At 36.3% G+C, this 25,768-nt stretch overlaps 1 protein-coding gene and 1 long non-coding RNA gene across 6 annotated transcripts; one reads left to right on the top strand and one right to left on the bottom strand.

Moving 5' to 3' along the window:
- Positions 1–1,758: 1,758 nt before the first annotated feature.
- LOC125491686 (uncharacterized) lies at positions 1,759–3,786 on the bottom strand. The gene is made up of 3 exons (XR_007268417.1): positions 3,503–3,786; positions 2,725–2,784; positions 1,759–2,031 (listed from the first exon to the last, which is right to left on the bottom strand). It is a non-coding gene; the product is annotated as an uncharacterized LOC125491686 (long non-coding RNA).
- A 6,438-nt stretch (positions 3,787–10,224) lies between these two features.
- On the top strand, positions 10,225–19,975 carry LOC104905686 (mediator-associated protein 2). Of its 5 annotated transcripts, XM_048644683.1 has the most exons (6): positions 10,225–10,526; positions 10,877–10,947; positions 11,637–11,795; positions 18,398–18,476; positions 18,636–18,719; positions 19,119–19,975. In XM_048644683.1, exons 2-6 carry the CDS (start codon positions 10,897–10,899, stop codon positions 19,502–19,504), a joined length of 759 nt encoding a protein of 252 aa, XP_048500640.1. In that variant the 5' UTR covers positions 10,225–10,526; positions 10,877–10,896; the 3' UTR covers positions 19,505–19,975. The 5 variants fall into 5 exon arrangements, with proteins under 5 accessions (XP_048500640.1, XP_010692595.1, XP_010692593.1 ...); XM_010694293.3 differs by lacking the exon at positions 10,877–10,947 and having other exon boundaries at positions 10,227–10,526; positions 11,634–11,795; XM_010694291.4 differs by lacking the exon at positions 10,877–10,947 and having other exon boundaries at positions 10,227–10,526.
- The last annotated feature ends 5,793 nt before the right edge of the window (positions 19,976–25,768 follow it).

Here is a 25,768-nt window from a genome sequence, read left to right on the forward strand (position 1 = left end):
ACGGATGCAGACGAATGTTGTTCACGGATGTTGCTCTTTGAATTGTGGAATTGTTGATGTGAGAACGAACAAAATGGAGTGAGAGAAGGAGAAGGAGGAAGAGAAGAGAGAGAAGAGAGAGATGACGGCCGCTGGAATTTTTAGGTTAAGGAAAGAAATGGAGTGAGTGAGGGAGAAGGAGAGTGATAGGAAGCGCGCGGCCGCTGAAATGTTTAGGTTACGGAATTTCTAGATTTTAGGTTTAAACCCAAAAACACGCGGGTTATGGGTCGCGAATATGCGTCGGACGGGTCATGAAGTCCGACGCAAATTGGGCTTTTGCAACGCGCTAAATTAACATGCGACGCAGATCCGCGAAGACGATTTGCGTCGTATGTGCCTGAAGGTCCGACACACATTGGGTTTTTGCAACGCACATATGTTACATGCGACGCATATAGCTCATACTGGTGCTCACTTACACATGATGTGCGTCGCACCCTTCTTCGCGTGCGACGCAAATGACCCTTTTGCGTCATTTCTGTTTCTGTGCGACGCAAATTAGGGGATGCAAATCACCATTTTTCTACTAGTGAGGTGAAGATTACAGAAGCTTGAGAATCTTAGTTCTGTTGTCTCCGGTCTCAACCAAATCAGGTTTTTTCGTAGCACCGCCACCAAAGCACTCCTACTGATGATATTGTTACACCGTAGTTCTCTCTTTTATGATTTTCAGTGATTTTGTAATTTTCTCTTTTGTGATTTTTCTGTAATTTTATTTAATTGATTTTTTATAATTTATGTATTTTCTTATGTAATTTTCTCTTTTTCTTTATTTTCTGTAATTTATTTTTACAAATCTACTATTTTTTGTGAAGAGACCAAAATCTTTATTGCAACAGCCTCATTCCTAGTTCATGAGATTAATTTTTTTTTTTATTAAAAATAGCAATTTGCGTCGGATGATGTACAATGTCCGACGCAAATCATTGTTTTAGGTATAAACTAAAGGCCCAAGGCCTGGGCAGCAGGTAGGATGTGATTTGCGTCGGATATTGTGTCACATGCGACGCAGATGACAATAATTTGTGTCGCATGTGGCATTATGTGCGACGCAAATGGGAGATGTGAATGCATTGTGTATGCTGGGATGAGGCATCATCTGTGTTGTACTTCGAGACCCGTCCGACGCAAATAGCTACTGAACTGCGTCGTTTCCTAATCCGACGCAGATCATGGCTCCGTCATTTGCGTCGAGACTTGTATCGTCGGACCAATGTCCGATGCAAATGGTGGTCTCAGGTCCAACGCAAATCATTGATTATGTACTAGTGACACAGTTGGGACGGTCCTAAACCCGTCTAGTCCTAGGTAAATCCTGGTATCAGAGCATGTGACTATTCATTTGTTCTTGTTTGTTTCATCAGATCAAATTTTTTAAGTGTTCTGGCTATAAATATAGAATAAATTACTTGTTATCCTTGGGCTTAGGGAATCCTCCCCTTCTGCCTGACTCAGGGACGGGCCTGGATTTGTGACCATAAATATGATGTATTTCCCATATCTAATAATATAACACTCCTGAATTTCGAGTGATTAATTAAATTAACTAATATTAAAATTCTATAGAAATTTCGGCAGAGTTCCATTTGAAATATGGGCTGCCTAAAATTTAATTTAGGACTAACGTCCCAATTTTAAACCTGTTTCAACCAATCAGCAATCCATATTCCAAATTCCCAATAACTTCACCCAGCTCAAATACCAACGAAATTCCTGTTTAATTACTCTAAATCCAAACGTGTTATTCCACGATTATTACGAGAATAATCGCTAAGAAAGAACTACATGTACCAAAACTAGATTAAAGCTTAATTTAAACTATTACAACCCAACCGAATAATGATTTAGGTGGATTAATATTTACAACCCTAAGTCTCAAAATAGTGATTATATATAAGAAATGCACCAGAAAAGAACTAATAACTATATTTACGGAAAACTAGTGGACGTTGCTCTCCGCCTACACCCCGACTCTAAGCCTTCATGTACCTGCATATATCAAGCATGTAGTATCAGCCAAACAGGCTGAGCAAGATTCAATACTGTAAAGCCAAATACATATGCAGGTAGGATGCATTAATTATATCCTATAAATCATTTACTTTTACAACCACAATACTAAATAAAAACATTATAAAAAAAATGTCTTCATTTTTCTTCCAAATCAAAAACTTATCTATTTTCTTTGATAAAACAATTTCTTTCATAATCTTAGAATCACAATAATAAATCTATGAAATAAAATGAACTTTCTTTCCCATTGGGTTAGCTAGGCCCTCCGGATAACTATTAGACAAAGACCCCGGTGTGCACACCCAACAAACGGCCAAACCGTAGCAGAAGATCTAAGTTCGAGGTACTGATCAACGTACCCCCAACTATTCAGTAATGTCGAGACGATCCCGGCAAGGTTCCAATTCCTTGAGACACCACAAAGGCAATCCCAACCATTTTAAAAACATAAAACTATCCATAAATCTTTTTCTGTAACTATTCTATAATTCAAGGTTTGAAAATAAACTATCTGTATTAGGATGAACATCCTCCTATCCAAACCAATCTCAACTCAAGAGAGATACACACCTTTATAATCTTTTCTCGTAAATATGAAAGTTTTAGTTGAAATCTTATCTTTTGTAGACCTTTCTCGTAACTATTAAAGATTTGAGTAAGGAATCTTACCTTTTAAACTATAGCAAACCAACTAGCTCAGTCAATACGGCTCCTCAATGAACCCGGGATCTACAATATAAACATACATGTACTTAATAAATATTAATATATTTGGATAAAATAGTTAATGAGCTTTTATTAACTTTAGTTTTATAAAAATCAACCTCCTTTTTTTTATAAAAGTAAGTGTAACTAATTCTTATAACTTAATTACTTAAACCGCTATTTACCTTTGATTACCAAGTAATTAGTACCAATAATACTAAAATCTCCCTTAGTTTATATTAAATTAAAATTAATATTCATATTATATATTTAGACACTCAAAAATCCTTTAGAAAAACATTCATAAGAAAACATTGAAACTTAAAACACTCGAAACTAATTATACTTTTTATCAATTTCAGCAAAAACTTAAAATGGACATAACTTTCTCATTCAAGATCCAAATTAAGCATTTCTTGAGCCTATTATGGATAAAATTTCAATACGAACAACTTTTGTGAAATGGTATTTTTCCTATAAATGCCCAGAAACTGCTCAAAATAGCATTTTATGAAACTAACAGGTAATTTATACGAATTACACCACAATTTTCTTTGAACAACAAGTTTACTTAACATTCTATTAATCTAAACTAACTACTAAACACCTAAATAAACATTCTATTCATTCAATTCCACACCCAAACAATTAAAATCAAAATCCCCAATTCAATTTCATAAACATAAACCCTAACTTCATAGTTTTAAAAGAAAACTTAAATTAGTTGAGAAATTCAACTTACCCTCTAATATAGAAGATTGGGGATGAAAAATAACTTGCAAAACGCCCCTAATACAATCCCTAGACGACCCAAAATACAGCAACAACGACCCTTTTGCTCTCCCCTTGCGCCGCCCACTTCTATGGTGTCGCTTCTAGTTGTGGTTGCGGGTCGTCGGCAACGGTGGTGGTTGTGTGGTGAAGGAAGAATATTGAAGAACTTGGAGAAGGAGATGGTGAAGAGGTTGAATGGTGGTGAGGAAGAAAACGTATATGTGAGGTTCTCTTTGTTTTTTTTTCTTTCCTTTTTCTTTTCTTGTTTTATTTTTTCCTTTCCCCCCTTTTTACATATATGTGAGTCAGTGAGTATATTCCCTCTTATTACTATTATTAGTTAAATTATTCACTAAACTTGTCCCACTACAACCATATAAATTATTTACAAAGTAATTCCTAAAGATAAATGAATTTAACTATTAAATAAACTAAAATAAATAATATAGTTAATAAAATAAATAATAAATTGTTTCAAAAATTGGGGTGTTACAAATAACCTCTATTTGGATTATTGCCGTAAGGAGTTGAATAATGTTAGAACAATCATTGTCGTTTAGAAGTATCCCCGTATGTCATCCCATAATATAAAGTACTACTTTTCCCTTCAAAAATATAAAACCTCTTAAAGTTTGTTCATAGGAAATTCTAATACACATACACTAATGAAATGGACACATAAAAGAAGGAATCAATTCTAATCCAAATCATCCTATAGTTCACCCATTCCATTGGAAATTTCATCCTTCAACTAGTTGTTAACCCGGGAGATATCCCAGAGCATTTACTAATGCGAATTTGAAGTGTTAAATCAAACACTTGAGAGAAGTGACAAAAAAATTATGGGTATTGGATTGTGCTCGTAAAAATATTTTCAAGTTCCTTATAAATTTTCTACATAGTAAATTATAATATGAATTATTAATCAATATAACCCTCGACTTCAAGAGAGTACATATATATAAAATATATAAATAATTACAAAGAACATAATACAATATTATTTTTGAAATATAGGTTAATGTGTAACAATATATCCGGATGCACTTAAATGGTGTTAACTAGGGAGGTTGAAAAAATCTTAAGAGTTCTTTTGATAATATAATAATACTAAAAAGTACTCCCTCTGTTTTTTTTTATCTTTCTCACTTAGAATCTTGACACTATTCATGCATAGAGAGAATCTTCTCAAATGTTCTCAATTTATAAGAAAAAACATAGTCATGTGGGTCTTGTTTGATTCGTCTCAATTAGTACTTTATTAAAATTCAATCGTTATAATTTTTACTAATATATAATGAAAGATATTTAAGTTTTAAAACGTGCATTGGCAAACGTGCAAAGTCAAAGTAGGAATGATAAAAAAAAACAGAGGGAGTATAACATATTATAATTAGCTCTTAGATTAATGAGTATTAATATATACATCTGTACTTAATTGTTTCAAAAAGAGAAACATGATGTTTTTTAGATAATCTTGTTTCCTACAAAGTCCATGTAGGTGGCAAGTTCAAAAGAAATTTAAGTTGTCCATATAGGCAATTTTAAGAAAGAAAGAAAATATCGTAAAATAATATGTCCTTGCCCTCTATGAAGCATAGAGTAGCAATACTTCTTACTTTTATGAGAATGTTGGGTTTGATGAGTCATCTGAGTGTGTATTTAGGGATGGACAAGGGTCGAGTTTGGGTCGGGTCCAGTTGGACCCTACAATTTTTTGCAGACCCGGACCCGAAAGGTTTGAAAAAATTGGACCCTGAGCCAGACCCTTAGGGTCTGGGGGGTCTAGAGGGTCTGGAGGGTCCAGGTTTAAATTCTTTATTTTGCCAAATTTTAGCATTATTAATATCAATAATCACCTCAAATTCGCATGAAACAAACAAAAAAAATCGCATGAAACAAACACAAGAATACGCATGAATCAAACACAAACATATAAATTGAAAAAAAACACAAACTTATAAACTGAAAAAAAAATTGAAACAAACACAATTCACAAAACATATAAACTGAAAAAAAACGAAACAAACACAATTTTAACTTATGTAAGGGTTCAAAATGGTTGTTTTGATGTTTTAGTTTAGGTTTTAGTCTTTTAGAAAATTAGTTTTTTTTTTTTGAAAAAAAGTTAAAATGCATAGATCAAATAAGTTTAGGGTCTAAGGGTCGGGTCTGGGTCCAAAATTTTAAGACCCGGACCCTAAAAAATTCACTTGAACCCAGACCCGGACTCGGACCCTTAGGGTCTTGAAAAGTTAGACCCAAACCCTTAAATTAGGGTTGGGTCCAACAGGGTCTGGGTAGGGTTTTGAGCACATGCCCATCCCTATGTGTATTAGATGGTTGGTCTGGATCTTTGATGGGTATGGAGCATGCAAATACAGGAGGGACTATTAGCAGTTTCAGTATTATTGCACTTTTACTCGAAATATGTTGGTGAGCCACTTGAGCTACCAAGTATGTGTGCCATTAACTTTTGAGATAATTGGATAAATGATGAGTCTTCTTAATTATTGTGGGAAGATATTGTGGGATGCAAGTAATTATATTTTTAAATGTTTTTCTTAGATGTACGTTACATATATATGTCTCCCCCCTCCCCCAATAAAAACCAAAAAGAGATGGTAGAAGAGTTGGTTAGTGTGTTCGTATTTCAAATGGGAGGTTGCGTGTTCGAGTCTTTACATATACATTTTTGTTAATTACTTTGTATCATTTGTTTGGAATGTGAAAGGGGTATATGTGGCAACATTTCATTTGTTTGCATTAATATTATTGTGACAAATAATGTTAATTTGGAAAATTAATAAGACCTTTTAGGTTAACTAAACTTTGTACAATTGGGATATCTTTTGTTTGCTTCACGTCGTCTCATCTTCATTCTAATGTGCAAAGCTTTTTCGCCACTCGACTCCCATGACGATTATTCTTTCAATTATCACTCAAATTTGAGCACTCATCCTCTTCTTGCTCCGATTCCAATAGTGTAATAAAGATTAATTTATTCTAAACATTATATAATACTACCTTCTACAATTGTTTAATTAGATGCAACATTTGATTATTTTAATTCAGTTACCAAAAAAAATATTGCATCTAAAAAGACCAAAGGAAGCTAAGTATATAAAACATTTTCTACGGCCAATTTATGAGGTTATAACATTTTCATTTGATACAATTTTTTGCCCTACCTGAGTTTCATTATTCATTATTTGAAAATGTTTGATAGAGTTTTGGAGAGATGACAATATATATGAAGTAGATTAGTTTAGGATAAAAGAAATTGGACTTGTCTTTACGATAAAATAATAAATATTATTATGTATGATACATTGATTATAACTTTTAATATATACTTGGAATTGTTTTTTTTATGTCCTTGGAGAGAATTTTAAAAATAACTTTAAAACAATATTCATCAATAAGTTATTATGAAGATTTCCTTTTAACGTTTTTTTGGTGTCCCCCTAATTGCGATATTTTTTTTGAAAATTAATTGAAGTTCAAATGACATTTATCTACCATAGATATTAAAGAAAAACAAGATACAAATAAACAAGGTTAAATTAAATACTCGTCGAAGAAACTACAATGAACCAGATCGAGCAATACAGCGCAACCCCCTTGTATTGGTTGAATCAAGCAGCTATTAGTGAGGAAGTCTATCATTCTGACATAGTTTGGGAAGATCATTCTTGATCAAGCCATGTTGACCGTATCCGAGATTCCAATACTTTCAAGTTAAGTCTCGAACTTCGACCAATGAGAATAATTTCTCATACCTAAAAACCAAAAAAATCATACTCATAACTCCCATGGAGGAGAAGGAGATCTCCACAACTGAGACTAAAAACCCCTAACAGGTAGGGCTTGAAAAAAATCTCATAAAGAGATACTAAATTATTCAACAAACAAGAAAAGAAAAGGGGAGAAGGAGCTTACCATATAGGGGAGCTAGGGTTTCAGGCTCCATTTGGTGGGATGTAAAACATTCTCAGTGTAAAATAATTTCAGGGAGAGGAGTGTACAAGAGACCTAAGAAAAGGAAAGAAAACAGTTTTCCCTCCATTTCGAAGGGAAAATTATTTTCCATCATTGGGAGAACAATTTTACTCTTATGGAAAATGGTATTAAACTCATTTGCAAACCAAACAATGGAAAATTGGAAATAGAGGAAAACAGTTTTCCAGGAAAATGTTTTACATCCTTCTAAACGAAGCCTTAGAGAGAAAAAAAGAGAGAGAGAGGGGGTGGCTTTTTACCCATTTTTTAATAACATCTAATTGCAATATATATAATCAAAATTGAAAGCGTCAAATCACTGCGTTCCAAGAGCAAAGGAAGTACTAATTCCATTTCAAGTTTTACCACTAGGAAAATACACCCAGTAAAAAACTACTATCTTGCTGATCAAACACAACCACCTCATCCTGAGTAAATTCATCACCACACGATTGTGTTGTTAGTTAACCATTACGGCACAATCTTTCTCTGATTCGTTCCAAAATTAGCAAGAATACAACAATTTTACCCACTTATTTTAGGTAAATTCGTTATTGTCTTTGAATTTCTTGCTCAATTGATTTTCCTTTTGATTTTTTTCAAGTTCTTTGTTCTTTTCCTAAGTGGAAGAACTGAAGTTAACCTTGAATTTAAATCTTATCCCACTTTTTATTTTTGGCGCGATGCTTGACTTGTGTTCTTATGATGGTGATTGAATGTGATGATTTTGGTTCAGATTTATGTACTTTTTGGCACAATTTTTGAGTTTGCTATTCTTGGCTGGTGGATTAAGGTTTGAAAAGGTAACTTGTTGATTGTAGTAATTGATACACTTATTTCTTAGTGCTTTTACATTTATCATAGTAATGTCAGTTTTTTTTATTCTCTTTTATTTTAATAGCAAAGAAATCATACCTTAAATCCGAATGGCATAACGTTGGGTGTAAGTTTGATGCTAATTAGCATAGTCTTGTCTTTTATAGGTTTTGGCATATGATCTTCCTCCATTAGGTATTTTTTTCGTGTTTGATTAAGGTTTTTTTTTAAAAAAAAAATTCTTATTTGGGTCTCTAGAGTTTGAGGTACAAACTTGTGGCTTTTGTCACTGAGAACATCACTATTGTATTTTACCGGTACACATGATCATGGAATGCATTTCATGCAGCAGACCATTCGATACGCATAAGCAACTTCAAGCACACAATGCCAACAAACATAATGGTTTCCCGTTCGAGTGCAGAATATGTTGTAACATATGTCGCTAGTCTGTGGAACATATCGAGCATTAGACATTGTAAGTACATATGATTATGGAAATATCATGCAACTGACATTTTGATATGAAAAAGCAACTTATATGGCCATACTGACGACAAATACAAAGGTTTGTCATTCAAGTGCAGAATATGTTGTAACAAATTTCGATAATCTGTAGTTCATTGGTAGAGCCCAAGGGCTGGTTTCAAAAACATCGATATCAATAAGATTTGCTTTCTAGTAGAAAAGTATTATTCGAAGGATTTTAGGAGCATGAGAGGTACAGTCTGAAGGATCAATTGTAACGTTTCATTTGTGAAGTGAATGGTGATCCCAATATGAGAGAAATTAGTCTACTTTGGAGGAAGTTTGTGAACAATTGGCACAAACTGGAAAGTTAAGCGTATAATCCCTCCATCCCAGAATAGTCTGAACATTTTCTTTTTAGGTTTGTCCTAAATTAGTTTGAATCCTTCTATTTTTTACATGTCCCACTATTAATATTTATTTCTTTTACACTCGTTTGACCTACACTGTAACTTCTATCAATAAAAAGTTAACCAACTTTCAATCTGCTCTAATAAAAATACCCCAACAACTCTTATCGCATCTACTTTTTAATAAAATAACATTTGATTACTATACTATAACGTATCACCTTAAAATACGTGTCCCAACAATTTTCCTAGAGAAGGGAGAGAGTATTTTTTTCATGACAAATTAATACATCTAATTTTAACTATTTTTGTGTCAACAAATATCACTGGAAAAACATTCTCAACCATGAAAATCACGAAGACAAGACTGCGTATTAAGATGGAGAATGAGTTTTTGACGGGTAGCTTAGTTATTTATATGAAAAGGAAAACTTCCCAGAGTTTTAACACCAAATCTAGAATTGATGATTTTAAATCTTTTAAAAAATCTTACTTTAATTTTTTTTTTCAATAATAAAATTATGACACTTGTAGTTTTAACATTTTTACATATATTTCATTCCGATATTTTACACGAAGGAAAAAAAAAAAAAGAGTAAAGGACCACGGTAAAAAGTCTGTGCTTTAAACATAAACACAACTTTTTAATCTACCGCGATAAAAGAAAATTAAGCGAAATCAAACCGGTTACGTGATGAAGGGCTGCAATTTTTAGCACTAGTCTTACATGCACGCATTTGCGTGCGATAGCATGTGAAGTAGAAAATAAAATTAATTGGGTAGAAAAACCGTCTTTACGTCTTGTTTTTTCAAAAAACTAATGTTTATTTTGAATGCCCTACTTTCCTCTTTTTTTTCATTCAAATGAAACAGGTAGTTATCTATCTATTTTTTTTCTTTTATTCCTTTTTCTATTTTTTGGTGTCCCCCACGTGTTGCCTTATATAATAGAGATAATTGCATCTATTTTTTTTTTTTTTTTAGTGATTTTGGCCCATTAAGCCCCCCTAAAACCCCGTTCTCAAGTTTCTTACTTACCTAGAACCTGCCTCTCTCTCTCACACACCACGCCCCCCTCTCTCCCCCAGTTAATGTTCGCCGGAGCCTCGCTGCCGCTGCTGTGATCTCGTCTGCTCGCTGCCTTGTATTTCTCTCACCCGCACTCTCCCCCTCTTTCTCACTCCCCTCCTGCTTTCGTTTTTGTCGCGCCACCACTACTGCTGAGCTTGTCGGTGCCGGAGCTCCGGTTTCTGGACTACCTCGTCGCTGAGATTTATTCTCTCATCTCTTTTGACTGTAAGTTTTTACCTGATTTTGCTGTTTTTTTCGATGATTTTCGTGGATTTAGGGAAATATTATTAGCTTTATATTAATGAGTATTAATATATATATTTGTACTTAATTGTTTTAAAAAGAGAAATATTATGTTTTTCAATAATCTTGTTTTCTACAAAGTTCATGTAGGCGGTAAGTTCAAAAGAAATTTAAGCCGTCCATATAGGCGATTTTTCGGAAAGAAAAGAATAACGTAAAATAATATGTCCTCGCCCCCTCTATAACAGGAAGAGTAGCAGTAGTATTTCTTACCTCTATGAGAATATTGGGTTTGATTAGTCATTGAAAGTGTGTATTCGAGTGTGTATTAGATGGTTGGTCTGAATCTTTGATGGGTATGGAGCAAGCAAATAAAGGAGGGACAGCACTAATGAGCTACCAAGTATGTGGGCTATAACTTTTGAGATAATTGGATGTAAATGATAGGTCTTCTCAATAATTGTGGGAATATATTGTGTGATGCAAGTAATTATATTTTTAAATGCTTTTCTTACATGTAAGTTATATACTTCTCCCGGTTCATTTTAAATGCAACAAAGGGTATTATTTGTGAGGTATAATATTCTTTTGTTGCATTGAAAACGAAATGGAGGAAGTATATATACATAAAACCAAAAAGAGATGGTAGAATAGTTGGTTAGTGCGTTTGTATTACAAATAGGAGGTTGCGTGTTCGAGTCTTCACACATACATTTTTGTTGATTAGTTTGTATCATTTGTTTGGGAGGGGATGCTTTTCTTAGATGTGAGTTATATATATATATATATTTTCCCATAAAAACCAAAAAGAGATGGTAGAGGGGTACATGTGGCAGCATTCCATTTGTTTGCATTGGATTATATATATATATATATATATATATATATATATATAATTATAATATATATATATATATATATAGATTAGTGCTCTTCCATCTCAAGTTTCTTTTGTTCTATTTAATGGAATTTAACAACTTACGAATAATTTTGATTATGTTTTGTCTTTGATACTATGGTAATGTTGGCGCTACCTCTCCCGATCAATCATGGATCCATCACTTGATGTTTTTCTATGCTAATGACTAGTAGGCTGTTTGGATTAGGGAAGATATGGAACGAGCACCCGAAGGAAAGGAGGTGGGTTATGTTCCTGGGCTTGAATTTCAGGAGGACAACAAGGAATCATTGATTGATATTGAGATGGATGAAGATACTGAACTCTGGCTTATTCAGTTGCCTGATGATCAAGTATTTCTCTCCCTCTCCTCCCCCACCCTCTAATTATATTATTTCTTAATTTACTATTGATTCATTGATATGTGGGTTTATGTACCTCATTTATCCACCAAACTGTTGTTGGCACATGTTTTTGTAACTCTCGCAGAGACACTAACTCTTCCTTTTTTCGAGCATCCAGTACTTGATCATTCCTTCAGCTTTAAATAGTCTCTCCTCAGTGAAGTGCGTAACTTCAATAGTCAAATGTGAGACTTACTTGTCAATCATGATTGGTGGGTTGTCTGGCCTATATTTGAGGGAAAGAGTTGATAGCTCTCTAAATCTTAACTACAAAGATAAATTTGTTTTGCATGTAGGACATAAACCAACTTCCATTTTGCAGGATAGCAGTTTTCTCTATGGGCTTATTTTATTAGTGGTTTGAGAAAGTTTTGATGTCCCGTCCAGTTGTGAAATTGCTTAAATGCGACTTCTCCAGCTAGCACTGGGACGCATCTCTGATTCAAAATTTGGGGGTTTCTATATGGAGTTTGACAGCTCTTTTGAATCTTAACTACAAGTATAAATTTGGTTTGCATGTAGGATGTAAACCAGCTTCCATATTGCTTCTGAGGCTAAAAATCTGTATAATTTTCATGACTAGAATATCTCAGGCTTCTCGTTTTTACAAAATTGAGCAGCTACCTGTGCCCAAGGTTTCTGCTGGACCTTGGTTAAGAGCCAAGAAATTTTTCTTAAGACTTAGAACAGGAGTCACAGGCTTATACTATGTTTCTTGATGATTGCCACCATCTTCGTTTGCAGCAATTTAGTAGTGAGTTTTTGTATTACCCATGTAAAATGGTTGTAAAGTAATGTATTCAAATGTATTGGTATAGATTGAATTTTATGCCTCTTAGGGTCATCCTGTATGTAATGTTAGTGGAGATGACTTTTCATGTGAAATGTGGAAGAATTCCTATGAAGTCAGCAGAATAGTGAGGGCAAGAAGAGTAGTTATGGGAAAATATGTAGCCACCCATCTCCTATTAAGTGCTTTCATGCTGAGCTCCTTCATCTTTGCCACCGCCTGAGCCTATGTCTGAGCTACAAAATGGACTGATGTGTATTGATATAGAACATTCCCCATGGAAAGTGGTTTTCCAAGAAAACCATTTTCTAGAGAATAACTCAATTCTTGATTTTCCTTTGTTTGGTTGCAAGGAAAGTAACTTTCCTTTGAATCTATTTTCCCTTTGTTTTGTTGTGTATCATTTGATAGAGTGAGGGAAAGTGTGGCTTTCTTTGCCTCACTAGGGAAAGTAATTTTCCACCTTGCAAAATGAAGTTCAACTTATATTTTCATCTATGATTTGGTCAAACCAAACACAGAAAGTGAGGAAAATAATTTTCCTGGAAAAGACATTCCTCCCAACCAAACACACTCCAAGCCTCTTTGAGTATTTAGTCTTATTACTTGCATCACCAGATAAGGCATGTTACTGTGATACAATGTGCTGAAGACCTGTACAATAGTGGGTACACGGGTGTGCTGAAAGCTTAGGTGTCAATGATATCCCGTGTTGTCTTTTCCTATTTCATTCCCCTCCTTTCACCTTCATTACTCTCAACATTATAATTGAGGTCCAATGCTGTAGGAAGACACATCCCTTACCTTGAATTGTTGATGGGTTGAATCAGCTCACGAAGATGAGATGTTTGGTTGATAATTTTTACAAGCCCATTATTGATCTTTGAATAGCCAAATAGCTTACTTTATTAGTTATACACTGCCATAATAGGTTTTAGGTAGATGGTCTCTGGAATGATCAAAAGTTTCCAGGTACATATTTGTTTCAAGCTTGCTTATCCAGACAGCTCAGGTTCTTATTTCTTCATTTATTGCTGAAGTATTCATGGTGACTATGTAACCTGAGTTAGATGTGGAACTTAATAGAGATGCAGGATGGTGTCCTCAAATTTCACATGGTGATAGAGATATTGCAATTGGTATATCTTGTCTGAAACTAGGTCGTCCAAGCTAAACATGTAAATGTCCAATTAAAATGAGCATAACTTATGTTACTCAAACTCGGCTACAATTTTGCCACTTGCATCTTATGCAAGTGTCAGAATTATCTATTTTATAATAGAGTATCTAAGATTTAGGATCCAAGTATAGTGTTGTGTCGTGTCCCGATATGACACGCCTTTGACATGGGTGTGCAAATGAAGTACAAGAGTCATGAGTAACATAGAACATAACCCTTTTTAAGCTGAGTGCTAGGGCATTTTGGATCTCTTTGACAAATACATGCACGTGCAGATGAAGTTCAAGAAAACTATAGAAATTTGTCAGGAAAGATATAATGGACTTGGCACTATGAGTTTATTGAAATTTGAGTTTGATTAAAAATGAGAAACCCTGACTTGTATGGGTTGCTTGGAACATAAGGGAAAAATGCTTGAGAATTTGACTTTTTTTTCTCAAGGCCTGCTGGCTGCTTTGTATGTGTGTTTTGCATCTCACTAGTGGGGAAGTTGTAGTTGGATGGTACAACAGTGTGTCCCTTGATTGCAATTTTTTTGGATTGTGCTTTGTTTCCCCTTGAAATTATGAGTTGGATTAGCTCTTTTTCTATTTTGTAACATGACCACTAATATTGGTGAAATCAATACAGATTAGGCTTTAGTTTCTGTTATTTGCATGTGTAAACATACAAAAGTCAAGGGCCTAACTCAAACCTTGAAAATAAATATCTTAATCAATTGAGCTAAAATCTTCATAAACTTGCTTGTACTGCCTCAGAGCCAGAGCTAAATTCAACATTATATTGTTTTTGGCTCTCTGAATGCGAAGGAGTATTATTGTTGATTATGAACTTATGATATGCAAGAAGTATCTTCTTACAAGGGTGAAAAGCTAGTTTTGAATCCATTTTTACTCTGCCTTTGATACTTAAAAGAGAGAGGCATGAAGAGCTGTCATATCATTGTGAAATTTCTGTCGAGATTGGTTCTTGTTTGTAACTGCTAGTCTATTTCAAGCTATCGGAGGAAAATCTAATTGCTATATCTTGTGAGCCATTCTTTTACCTGAAACAAGAGATCATATTTTTTCCCCCATATATATTTCCATTTTTTATGAACAAACTAGAGCTACTAGTAATGTGCTCTGTTGTGAGCTATTAATGAAAAAGGTTTGATCTTGCCCAATTTTTTGGCTGGAACTTGTACACTTTTTTTGTTAATGGGTGTAGAGCTCTCGATAAGTGACTTTTACGAAACGTCTAATTGGAAAACTGACTGTTTTTTTGTTGTGTGAGCTACGTCTTTAGTTTTAGTAACTTTGTTAAACCTACAATTAAGAAGTCCTCTTGGTTTTTTTTTGAAGTTTTTTCAAATGACTGTCATAAGTCTTTTCGTCAATTACACACTCCCCTTTCAGGCTCTATGGAGTCTAGACCTTAGAGCGTTAAGAATAGAAGATGAACTCATGCGGTTACTATAATCTGTCAACATCTTGTAAATGTAGCCATTTGAGTTTTTAGCCTCATTTAGTAAGGAGACTGCAACATCTCTGTAGATTTCACTTTCGAGCCCCTTTTTGGATAGCCCAACAGCTACTTCTATTTCTCAAACAAAAAATCCCTCCCTTCAAGAGTTGATACGCATATGAAAATTTTCTTCATTGTCTTTTCCAGCAGTGGCGGAGCCACGTGGTAACAAGGGGTAGCACGTGCTACCTCTGTTTTTTTTTTTTTTTTTTTTTTGACATCTTCACTCTCTCAAACTCAGTCACTCTTTCGGAGATCGGTCGTCAACTCCTCTCTCTCGGCTTGTTGGTTGTCGGTCCGTTCAAGTAGTGGTCGTCGGTGCGGTCGGTCGTCGCCTTCTCTCTCAGTTTATGAGCAAAATTACTCGGCGAGTTCACTTACCGGCGACTCGACAAGTTCACTTGCCATCTTTGACTTCAAATACTCGGCGAAGGACTGATTTATTGTTCTTCCGTTCTTCGCTGTTCTTCGCCCTTCTAGCCTCTTCGCCATCTTCGTGTATCATCTCTCTCCTTCCCTATCTTCTTGTTCTTATTTGTTGTTAATTTTCTCATGTTTTAGGGTAAGTAGTAAGTTGGTGCTAAATTTATCTCTAGTTTAAAAGTTTAATGCCTTTAGATTATATGATTTTTGAGGTGGGTTTTTGGTGTTCTTTTTCGATTTTTGATTAATATATAATTGTTGTTGATTGTAATTCAATTTTGCTTGTTCTTTTACTGTTTTAGTTAAATACCTAAAAATTGTTCTTTTACCTAAAAATATAGTGTTGTGGGTTTGTGATGAGTTGTGAGATAGTTTTTTATTGTTCTATTGTTGAAATACAATGGGAGTAATAAAATACTAGTTGAGTTGATTAGTGAATTTTGTATTTGAATGTATGTAAAATCACGAAAAGAAAACAAGAGAAGGATATGTGAAACTTTTTTTTTCCCAAAGGGATACCTAACAAAAATTGAGTTATTTCTAATCCAATCTTCCTCCTACAAAAAACCAAGAAAACAAGAATTTGCTCCAACTTGATGCTGTTGTAAATTGGTTCCAAATCGGTTCCAAATTTTGAGAACTCGTCGTGAATCCTTTTTGTTTTTCTTGTATTTATCTAAGTACTTTGAGGTTGTATGTGAACTATGTAACATTTTGTATTTAGTTATTTTGGCTATTTTTGGTATGCGATATTATTGTAAAATTACGCCACCCCTGACTCGGAATCCTGCCTGCTTTCCAGCACTTCTTTTGACTGCAAGTAGGTCTGTTTTTAAGTTAATTGCGGAAAACAATAATTGAAAGCAGTTCACCCTGACTGAACATGATGTGTGCTAGCCTTCGAAATCGTAATCAGCTCCTAAGGTGTAAAACACCTTTTAAACTGTGTTACAGGAATAGATCTGGAAAGGATCAGCTGTATTTTGGTATGTGATGACCATATTTCATTATAAAAGAATCATCTGGTTCTGTTATCACCTGATGGGTGGAAGGTTATCTGGTGGAAAATTACAATATAAATCTTTAAAATTAGAAAGTCACTTAACTCTTATTAATTTACCGACTTGGAATTGCAACAGTCCCATTAGAATTACTCTTTTGATCATATAAGTTGTCGTAGAGAGTCCTATTTGATAATTCACCTTGAATAGCATACCTTGAATCAATTTGAGGTTTAACTAAGGGGGTGTTTGGTTACTATGGGGTAAAGGGAATGGAATCAAGAAAGGGGTAGAAAGGATAAGGAAAGCCAAACCCTTTGATTAAAAAATGTTTGCATGGTTTTTGCTTTTTTTCTCTCCCCTCACCCACTCTCTTCCCACGGTGGTTACATTACCATTGCAAAAAAAAAAAATCTCCTCTGCTCTCCCCCGCCCATCTCATCATCAACCGCCGGTGCCTCCGTCGCCGGCTCGACCGTGCTCCATCTCTCTCCTTCTACTCTTTCTGACCGACTATTTGTGAAGCGGGGTAAGGTAATTTTCAGATGAGTGGCTGTGGGAGATTGCGTGAATGACGAGGGTCGTTTCGGGGAAATGGTGGTGTTTCCGTGGTAGTGGGGGGGCCAAGGGCGCTGAGATGGATTTTTCGGCAGTGGAGGTGGATTTTTGGTTGGGGATGTGGTGGTTTTAGGGAGGAGTTGAGTAGGTTTCAGCGGGGTGGGTGTGATTCAGGTGGGGTAGTCGTGGTTTGGTGGTGTTGGTAGTGGTGGTGGGTGGTGGCGGCAGAATTGCGGTGGTCGGTGTGGTGGATTGTGCACATTTGGGGTGGTGCAGGTGGGGTAAGGGTGGTAGTGGTGGGCTGGTAGAGGGTGTGTTGTTGAGGGGATTGGGTGGTCAAGGGTTTTCAAAACCCCCATTTCTAAGTGGAGGGGGGCTGGGGAATCAAGTTATAGGGATTTGGGGGTAAGGAGGGGAAAGGGCGGGGGGGGACAAACTTCCCATAACAAATAAGAATCAAGAGGTTCTATTCCCTTTCCAGTTTCCCCCAAACCAAACGCCCTCTAAGCTTCTACAACATTCTGTCTTGAGGCTTTGGCGACGAATTTTGAATATGTCTTGTATTCTCAGCTATTTGGTCCTCGAAAGTTATTGTAATCAGATGCTGTTTTGCTGGTGCATCAGTTTGTGAATCTCTTTTTGTTTGGATTTGAAGTTATTGTAATAAAATGTGCAGACAGGCGCAACCTAAGCACTGACCACTATCAGGGAGTGAAATAGAAAAAGAGACTGCATTTAACAATAAGTGAATATTTGGAGTAATAATTCATGCAAGGCAAATATAATGCTATATTATTCTCGCTGTAGTCCCTCAAACACCGTAATCCTACTTATCAAGATGAGCCAATATGAACGCTTTTTTTTTTCCACCTTATACTGGTGTTATGAGTTTGCTTCGGTTAGGGCCTCAGGGGATATGAAATTATTACTCTGCTGTTGTGCTTGCATAAAATAAGTTGTAGCCACTAGGGATTTCCTTTGTTTGTTCAATGAAATGTTTCTACTGGATGGTTGTTAGTGAACTTGCTTTTGCTTTGAATTGAATATGGCTTGCACACTAGATTGTTGAGTTTGTTACTTCTTGTTTGTGTAGTTTCCTGATTTTGATGGGCAGAAAGTGTCACTGGAGCTTGATGACGATGGAAATATAGGGACACTCGAGGCAAATTCTGGTATCAAACGCTTAATGCCCTAAACACTCTTTGTAATACCCTCACCCTGTCAAAGTTGCTAAAGGATAGAATCAAATACAATTTTTAGTCTCGTTTCTTTTTTTGGACAGAGACACAGGAAGTAATATTCTTTGGTCTGATGCTTCTTGTTTGTGGCAGGTAAAGTTTATAATTTGGTCAACTATCCATCTGAGGCAGCAGATATAGCAGTTTTTTTATCCTCTCCATCAGGGCCAAAAGTTGGTATGTCTGAAATTGTTATTTTGAGTGTGAAAGAGTATCTCTTTACTGTGACTTTGTTTATGTCATAGTTTACATGAAATCGGATCACTTTGCTTATGAGCTAATGGGTTAAAAAATGTAGCCAAGGAAGTGACATTATTATTTTTTTTTTTGGAAAGAAGGAAGTCACGTTAGTTAGTGACTATACTTCTTCTGCAAGTTAATCTCAGTGAGCTGAATCACTGATCATATCGGAAACGTAGTAATAAAATGAAAAAGATCAATGAGCTCATTGACTGATAAAACTATAATTGGCTATTCAACTATTGGATTCTCGAACACAGATCAGTCGGGGAGAAATCTAAATAAGCCATAAATTCTTTTCTCTGCCTAATGTGTGTGTTTTCTCTGCTCTGGCAGCTGGAAAAATTTCACGGCATGTTTCACTGGTCCATTATCCAGATCCACAAGAACTGATAGCTCTTGAGTCTGATACAAAAAATCAACCACCAATGAGAGCTAAGACTTCATTGACAAGTTCTTCAAATCATTTTTCATCTCCTTCACAGAGTCATAGAACTCCACATTCACAAAGTAGGAGCCGATCTACTCATAATAGCAAAAGAAGCTCCCTGTCTGAAGTCACTGATGTATCAAAACATTCAAAAAGAAGTATTGGTGAGCCATCGAGGTTCAGCAATCAATCTGCTCATGACTCAGGGCGAGGTCGAAGTGATGTCACTTTTTCAGGCTCATCAGAGTTATCGCATCGAAAAAAATCAAAGAAGACAGATGGTACAGCTTGATAGTATTTGTAATCTGTTGGAAAAATGTGTGACATGCATTTTGATGTTATTGCAACATTTTGATAGAGGAGCTCATGGATATGTTGATTAGATGTTTTTACATGATGTTATTACAATACTAGATTTGGCCACACTTATTGAAACAGAGGTCTCCCCTCTCTGTTTCTTGTTCCCCTCCTAAAAATAACCATAGTTGTCGGCTTCTTCGAAGGGTTGCCATCTACCAGTTTTGTGATGGTAAGCTTCAATTCTCTGTTTTCTTTTTGAGTACCGGATAGCAACTTAATTTATGAGAGTTGTTTATTCAATTTATTGGTGGGTTGGCTATCTTTTTCTAGGAGCTTCAAGAATTCTGATCTTTTCAGAGACATTAGTGCCTTCGTGGTTTAGAGATGGTTTGCTATGTGGTTCTATAAAGGTTTTCAATTATGTTTCTGCAATCTAGTGAATAATACAAAAGTTTTCTTTACATATTTATGTAACGACGGATCCATTCATAAAAAGTTGCAAAGAGACAACGAATTGAGAATATGTGAAGTTGTAAATATTTTATTTTCGTATTCTTAGTTCTATCATGGAAGATTTTTGTTTGGCTTTGAATTTGTTTTCGTTGATATTGTTTTAACTATTGTAGATGTGGTACAACTTTCGTTAAGTTATTGTCCCTTGGGTCTTAAAATGAGAAAAACATTTGGCAACAATTATATATACCCAATCTAAGTTTTTGTCGAAATTAGATGACTTGAACATGACTAATACTAAAATATACTTAATTCGTTTCTTTTTACTCGCAATGTTGCACTATTTACTAACTTTACTTATTTTTATCTTTGATCATTTATAGTTAAGGAAAAAAATATTAATTTAAGATCTTGTTAGATTCGCCTCGATGTAAATTTTCCAAATATCTACATTTTATAATATTGAATTGTCGATGATTAAAAATATTAGTAAAAATTGATTCTAATAAGTCTTTAACAGTCTTAATACAAAATATTATCATTGTTGTCGCGGGAATATCAAGAATAATTTAGTTATTTTATCGAAGTATTAATTTGAATATTATCATGATTGTTGTTGTTAATATTAATGTTACAAGAATAAACCTCTAAATACCAATTCCGGGTTTTCAGTTTGGTCAGCTCCAAATTTGGAAAATTCTAGTCCGGACTGGTGGATTGCATTACCTATTATCTTAGTAAAAAAAAATTATATGTTAAAAAGAATTTATAAGTTAGAAAGTTAAATCCTACTATTTATTACCTTTAGAATAATTGTTATTAAAATCACCGGTTTTTTCACCATATATGCCTGACAATTTTTTTTTGCACCATATACCCTTTCGACTTTTGACATTCACCATATACCTCTCACTTTTGAAAAAAATACATCCACTTACCCTTAATGATTAACGACGTTAAATTCCGTTAGTCATTAATCTCTAATCCCCCCATCTAACCCTAAATCTACCCCTAACCATAACCCTAATACCCTAACACCCCAATCCTACCCCACCCCTGCAGGCTGCAACACTACCCCTCCTCCCACTCCCGCAGCCCCCCTTTCCCTACCCCCAGCCCCCCTCCCCCGGTCGCGCTACAACCCCCTCCTCCCCCGCAGCTCCCATCCCCCTCCCCTTCCCCTGTTAAATCATGCAACCCCCTCCCCTTCCCCCCGCATCGTGCAAACTCCCACCCCTTCCCTCGCCGTCGCGCAACCCCCATCCCTTCCCCAACAACCGTTGCACCCTTAAAATAAAATAAATCTAAAACGAATCAAGACCAAATCTGAATTGGAGGGAGAATAAGTCGGATTATATGGTTGCTGAGGGGGGGGGTTTGGGGCGGACGGAGGTTGCGCGACGGCGGGTAAGGGGAGGGAGGTTGTGCGACGGCGAGGGAAGGGGAGGGGGTTGCACGACGGTAGGGGGATGGGGGATGGGGGCTGCGGGGTAGGGGAGGGAGGAGAGGGGCTGCAGGGTGGGGGAAAGGGGGGTTGTGGGGGTGGTGGGGGAGGGGTAGGGCTGCAACTTGCCGGGGGTGGGGATAGGGTTGCGGGTGGCGGTTGGGGGTGAGGTAGAGATGGCAATATCCAGTGGATCACCCGACCACCCGCTCCACCCGGTTTATTAAGTGGGTGAAAAATCCGGTTTAAATGGATGATAGCCGGGTGACGGATAATAGGGTGATGGATGCGGGTCGGGTTCGGGTGATATTTTTTCATCCATCACCCGATCCATCATCCGTTTACCACCCGACCCGCCACCCTTTAAAGTAAAAAGTATATAATTTTTTTAATTTTTGGCTTTTAAAAATATTTTTATGTTAATAATGTGGATTAGAGTTAATTTGGAGACGATTTTACATAGTAAGTAGAATTATATAAATGGATTAGTGATTCTTGTTAGTAATTTTTCTTTCTTCTCCTAATATTTGATTTCACCCGTTAATCACCCGATCCATCCGTTAACCCGGTTACAAATGGATGGATGGATTCGGGTGGAGATGGATGCGGGTGATGGATGGATCGGGTGAAGTGGGTGGATGCGGGTGATGGATGCGGGTGACGCTCCACCCGCCCCGAACCCGATCCATTTACATCTCTAGGGTGAGGGGAGGAGGAGGGGGAGGGGTGGGTGTGTTAGGATTAGGAGTAGATTTAGGTTAGTTAATTAGGATTAGAGGAGGAATTAGGGGTTAATGACTAATGGAGTTTAACGCCGTTAATCATTACGGGTAAGTGGATGTATTTTTTCAAAAGTGAGGGGTAATATGGTGAATTTCAAAAGTTGAAAGGGTATACGGTGCAAAAAAAAATTGGTCAGGGGTATATGGTGAAAAAATCGTAAAATCATTGAATATTAATTCCAAAGGTCCAAAACCGTATCGGGACCAACTGTCATTTTTTTGCTCCGTTCCCGATCCAAAAAAAATCCCAGATTCTTGTCCACTGGTTCAGCCGATTCCACTCTTGTCTGGTCCAGTCCTGGACCTGTGCACATCCCTACTTTCAAGAGTAGACGCTCATAGTATATTCGGATATACCATGCTCATAGTGTATCCAGACACAATTCTGTAACAAATTCTCGAAATGAACAAAATTTTACTCATTTATAGTGACTTAATTCATTTTCTCTCTCTTATTTCCTCATCTTCTTTCTCATTGTTCCTCTTACCTCCAATTTTCTCTCTCCTCCATTATTCTCTTACCACCACATTTCTCTCCTCCATTTTTCTCACCTCTAAATTTCTCTCTCCTCAATTGTTTCTCACCTCCAAATTTTTCATCCTACATTATTTATCTTTCTCCTTCAAATTTGCAACCTTCACTCCAATTAATGAATGACAAAAACAAATATTGGTCCCAACAATAGCCCTCTCGCATAAAAGGTCTCAACTTTTGATTATTCCATAACCTTCCCAACTTTGGAGGGGTACTTTACAAAAATGGTCCTACTAGGTCACGTAACCTGCTACAACAGAAAAACCTTATAAACCACAATCCTTTCCACGCTCTCGAAACCTCCTGCCTTTCCCTGCCACCCTCCCCCGCCTTCCAAACCTTCTGTCATGCTCCGCCACCCTATGCCGAACCCCTAAAACCACCATTCTCTACCTCCCTATTGTTAGCCCGTCGGAGTCCTGCTGGCCATTGCAGCACCGACTCCCTGCCTTCTCTCTCTCTCGCGTCCCTTCTTCCCCCTCTCCTTACCCAACTCTCTCTCTTGCCCTTCCCCTGGCACGCTGCTGCACTTCCACCACACAGCCATTACTACCCCATGTCGCCACCAGGAAACCCTCCCCCCATGAAACCCCCTCTCCTGCACCGCCACCTCCTACCCCATCCCAAAAAAATCTCTCCCCGCCCTTAAAACCAACCGACCCCCCGAAAGTTGGGACTAATGTTGAATAACTGAATATTGGGACCTTTTATGAAAGATGGATATAGTTTGGACCGCTTTTGTAAAATTTTCTTTTTTTTAATCGTAGTTAACTAGAATGACCATTTTAAATCAGGATATCTTTTATGTCAACCTAACCTACATTATGTAAGCCATGCCCTTAGGCGTAAAGACAAAAAGGATAGAGAAATTCCCTCCCTTCAGAACTTTTAACTAGTATACTCTCAATTCTTTTTTGATCTCTTACTTTAACTTTAATGGTCAAACAATGTAAACTTTGACCTTTAATAAATTATTTTTAATAAGTCAACCTTTGGTTGATTCTCTCAAAATAAGTCAATCTTTTGATTATCTTAGAATAAGTTAACCTTGTATCTACTTCTGCTGTAAACGAGCTAATTACGGTGAAATTATGATACGTGTCACATTTTAATAAAATGACATTGTGATTTAACTCATTTATAGCAAAATTAGATACAAGGTTAACTTATTCATAGTTAATCGAAAAGTTGACTTATTTTTAGAATAACGCGCAAAGGTTAACTTACTAAAAATAAATTTTCCTTTATATTATGAATTTATTATCGGCTAGTTTGTATGTGTTTTTACCCACATAAAAGTATTCCTAATTTCTATTAACACATAATAAGAGAAAATTATGATCAATGTTCATTCTTGGAAACTGTGAGAAAAAAGTAGGAAGAACAAATAATAATAGAGAGAACAAACACGATAAAACACCTACTAACTATCCCAAGCTACCTTGGATGGTTAATGTTTGTAATTGATATTCTCTTTATCTCATATTCTCCATAGTTATGATTGCAACGTTTTCTTCCATCCAATCTTCAACGCCCTAATAGTTCTTTTGGTTAAATGACAATAAAAGGTTAAATTTATATTCAATGAATAACTTTTAATAGGATACAAAGTTGCCTGATATATATGTTATTGTTGTAAAAAAAATTCATTGATCACATATTTCAATAGCTTGACCATCAATAATTTCAGGTGCATGGAGGGCAGGAGACGTAATAGAGGAAAAGGGTGATAGCAATTTTTAGAAAGTTGGTTAGTTTGTTAGAAGAGGAAAATCATAAGTAAAAAAAGAAGAGGGAGCATGCACAAGTGATTATGGCTAACACAGAGTTTTTTTTTTTTAGCATCGGAAAAATTTGCATAATGGAAAAACAGAAAAAGGACCTATTAATGCTAGCACCACTGGCTAGATTTGGGGAATCCTTGACTCGTCTATGACACTTGCAGAGACAAACATTAAAACAAGAGCAAACAAAACTAACATATTGGGGCTTCTTTGAGATATCAACTAAAATACCCTCATTCATAGTGAGAGCCGGATTAGAGACATGTGCTACCCTCAACTTGGAGTTGCGGGGGGCCTTCTTCAAGAGATTAGTCTTTAAAGTGAAGGTGTAAACCTTCAACGCTGATAATGAGTGGGATTGACGATAGAAATGAACTTCTTTCCCTTCCTGTTGCCTTTCTGCACCTGCACAAGAAATCATCATGTGTGAGGATGGTTGTTCTTTGTTGACAAAGGTGACCTTGTTAAGGATTTTCTTGCGAAATGGAGACCACAAACTCTCCAAAGATTCTGCAGTCCTGCACTTCTCATCCATTTCAACTATATCTTCTCCTCCACTCACTAGTGGAAGAATGTGGATCTAACACAATATAACCGATCCGGTTAGGCTCAAACCGGATTAGCTAAAGTCAATTGATCCGATTTGGGCTCAAAACCATATTGTGCCATATTTTCGCACAATTTATGCGAACAAAACTGATCCGGTTGGAATGAATGGACTGGATAAGTTGGATCAAATTTAGTACTTCCTCCGTTTCATAATACTCGCTACACTTTCCATTGTATGTAGGAAGTTTCACATTACTTGCTACACTTCCTTTTTGGGCAATAAACTCTCTCTATCTCTCTCCTCTCACATGGGTCCCTTATCTTTTTACTCTCTACCTCTCTCTTCTCCAAAAATTTCCTAGGAGTCCATGAATTGAGAAATGTAGTGAGTAATATAAAATAGAGGAAGTATAAAACACGCACATGCCCTGTCACCCCCTCTAATCCATTCGACTCTAACCCTCACTTACCTCTCACTCCCTAAGATCCCTAACCCTCACTTCCCTTTCACCCCTTGAGATCCCCTCTAACCCGTTGTTTCTCTCATTTCTCTAACCCTCCTCATTCTTCTCTTCTCTAACCTAAATCCACACACGTCGTCTTCATCGGTCCTTCATCCTTCATTAGATCCCATTTCCATCTCTCGTCTTCTCTCTTCCAATTTAGAGTTCGAAGAAGCGAATCCACATCTCCTTGAGCGTGAATCCGC

The sequence above is a fragment of the Beta vulgaris genome, chromosome 1, assembly GCF_026745355.1.
Source record: "Beta vulgaris subsp. vulgaris cultivar EL10 chromosome 1, EL10.2, whole genome shotgun sequence".
NCBI lineage: Eukaryota > Viridiplantae > Streptophyta > Magnoliopsida > Caryophyllales > Amaranthaceae > Beta > Beta vulgaris.

What these genes read in the sequence shown, in the direction of transcription:
- LOC104905686 (XM_048644683.1), top strand. Translation starts at nt 10,897, where the DNA reads ATGGGTATGGAGCAAGCAAATAAAGGAGGGACAGCACTAATGAGCTAC. An exon ending in CAGCACTAATGAGCTACCAA is followed by an intron (nt 10,948 to 11,636) that starts GTATGTGGGCTA and finishes AATGACTAGTAG; the next exon opens with GCTGTTTGGATTAGGGAAGA. An exon ending in GACACTCGAGGCAAATTCTG is followed by an intron (nt 18,477 to 18,635) that starts GTATCAAACGCT and finishes TGTTTGTGGCAG; the next exon opens with GTAAAGTTTATAATTTGGTC.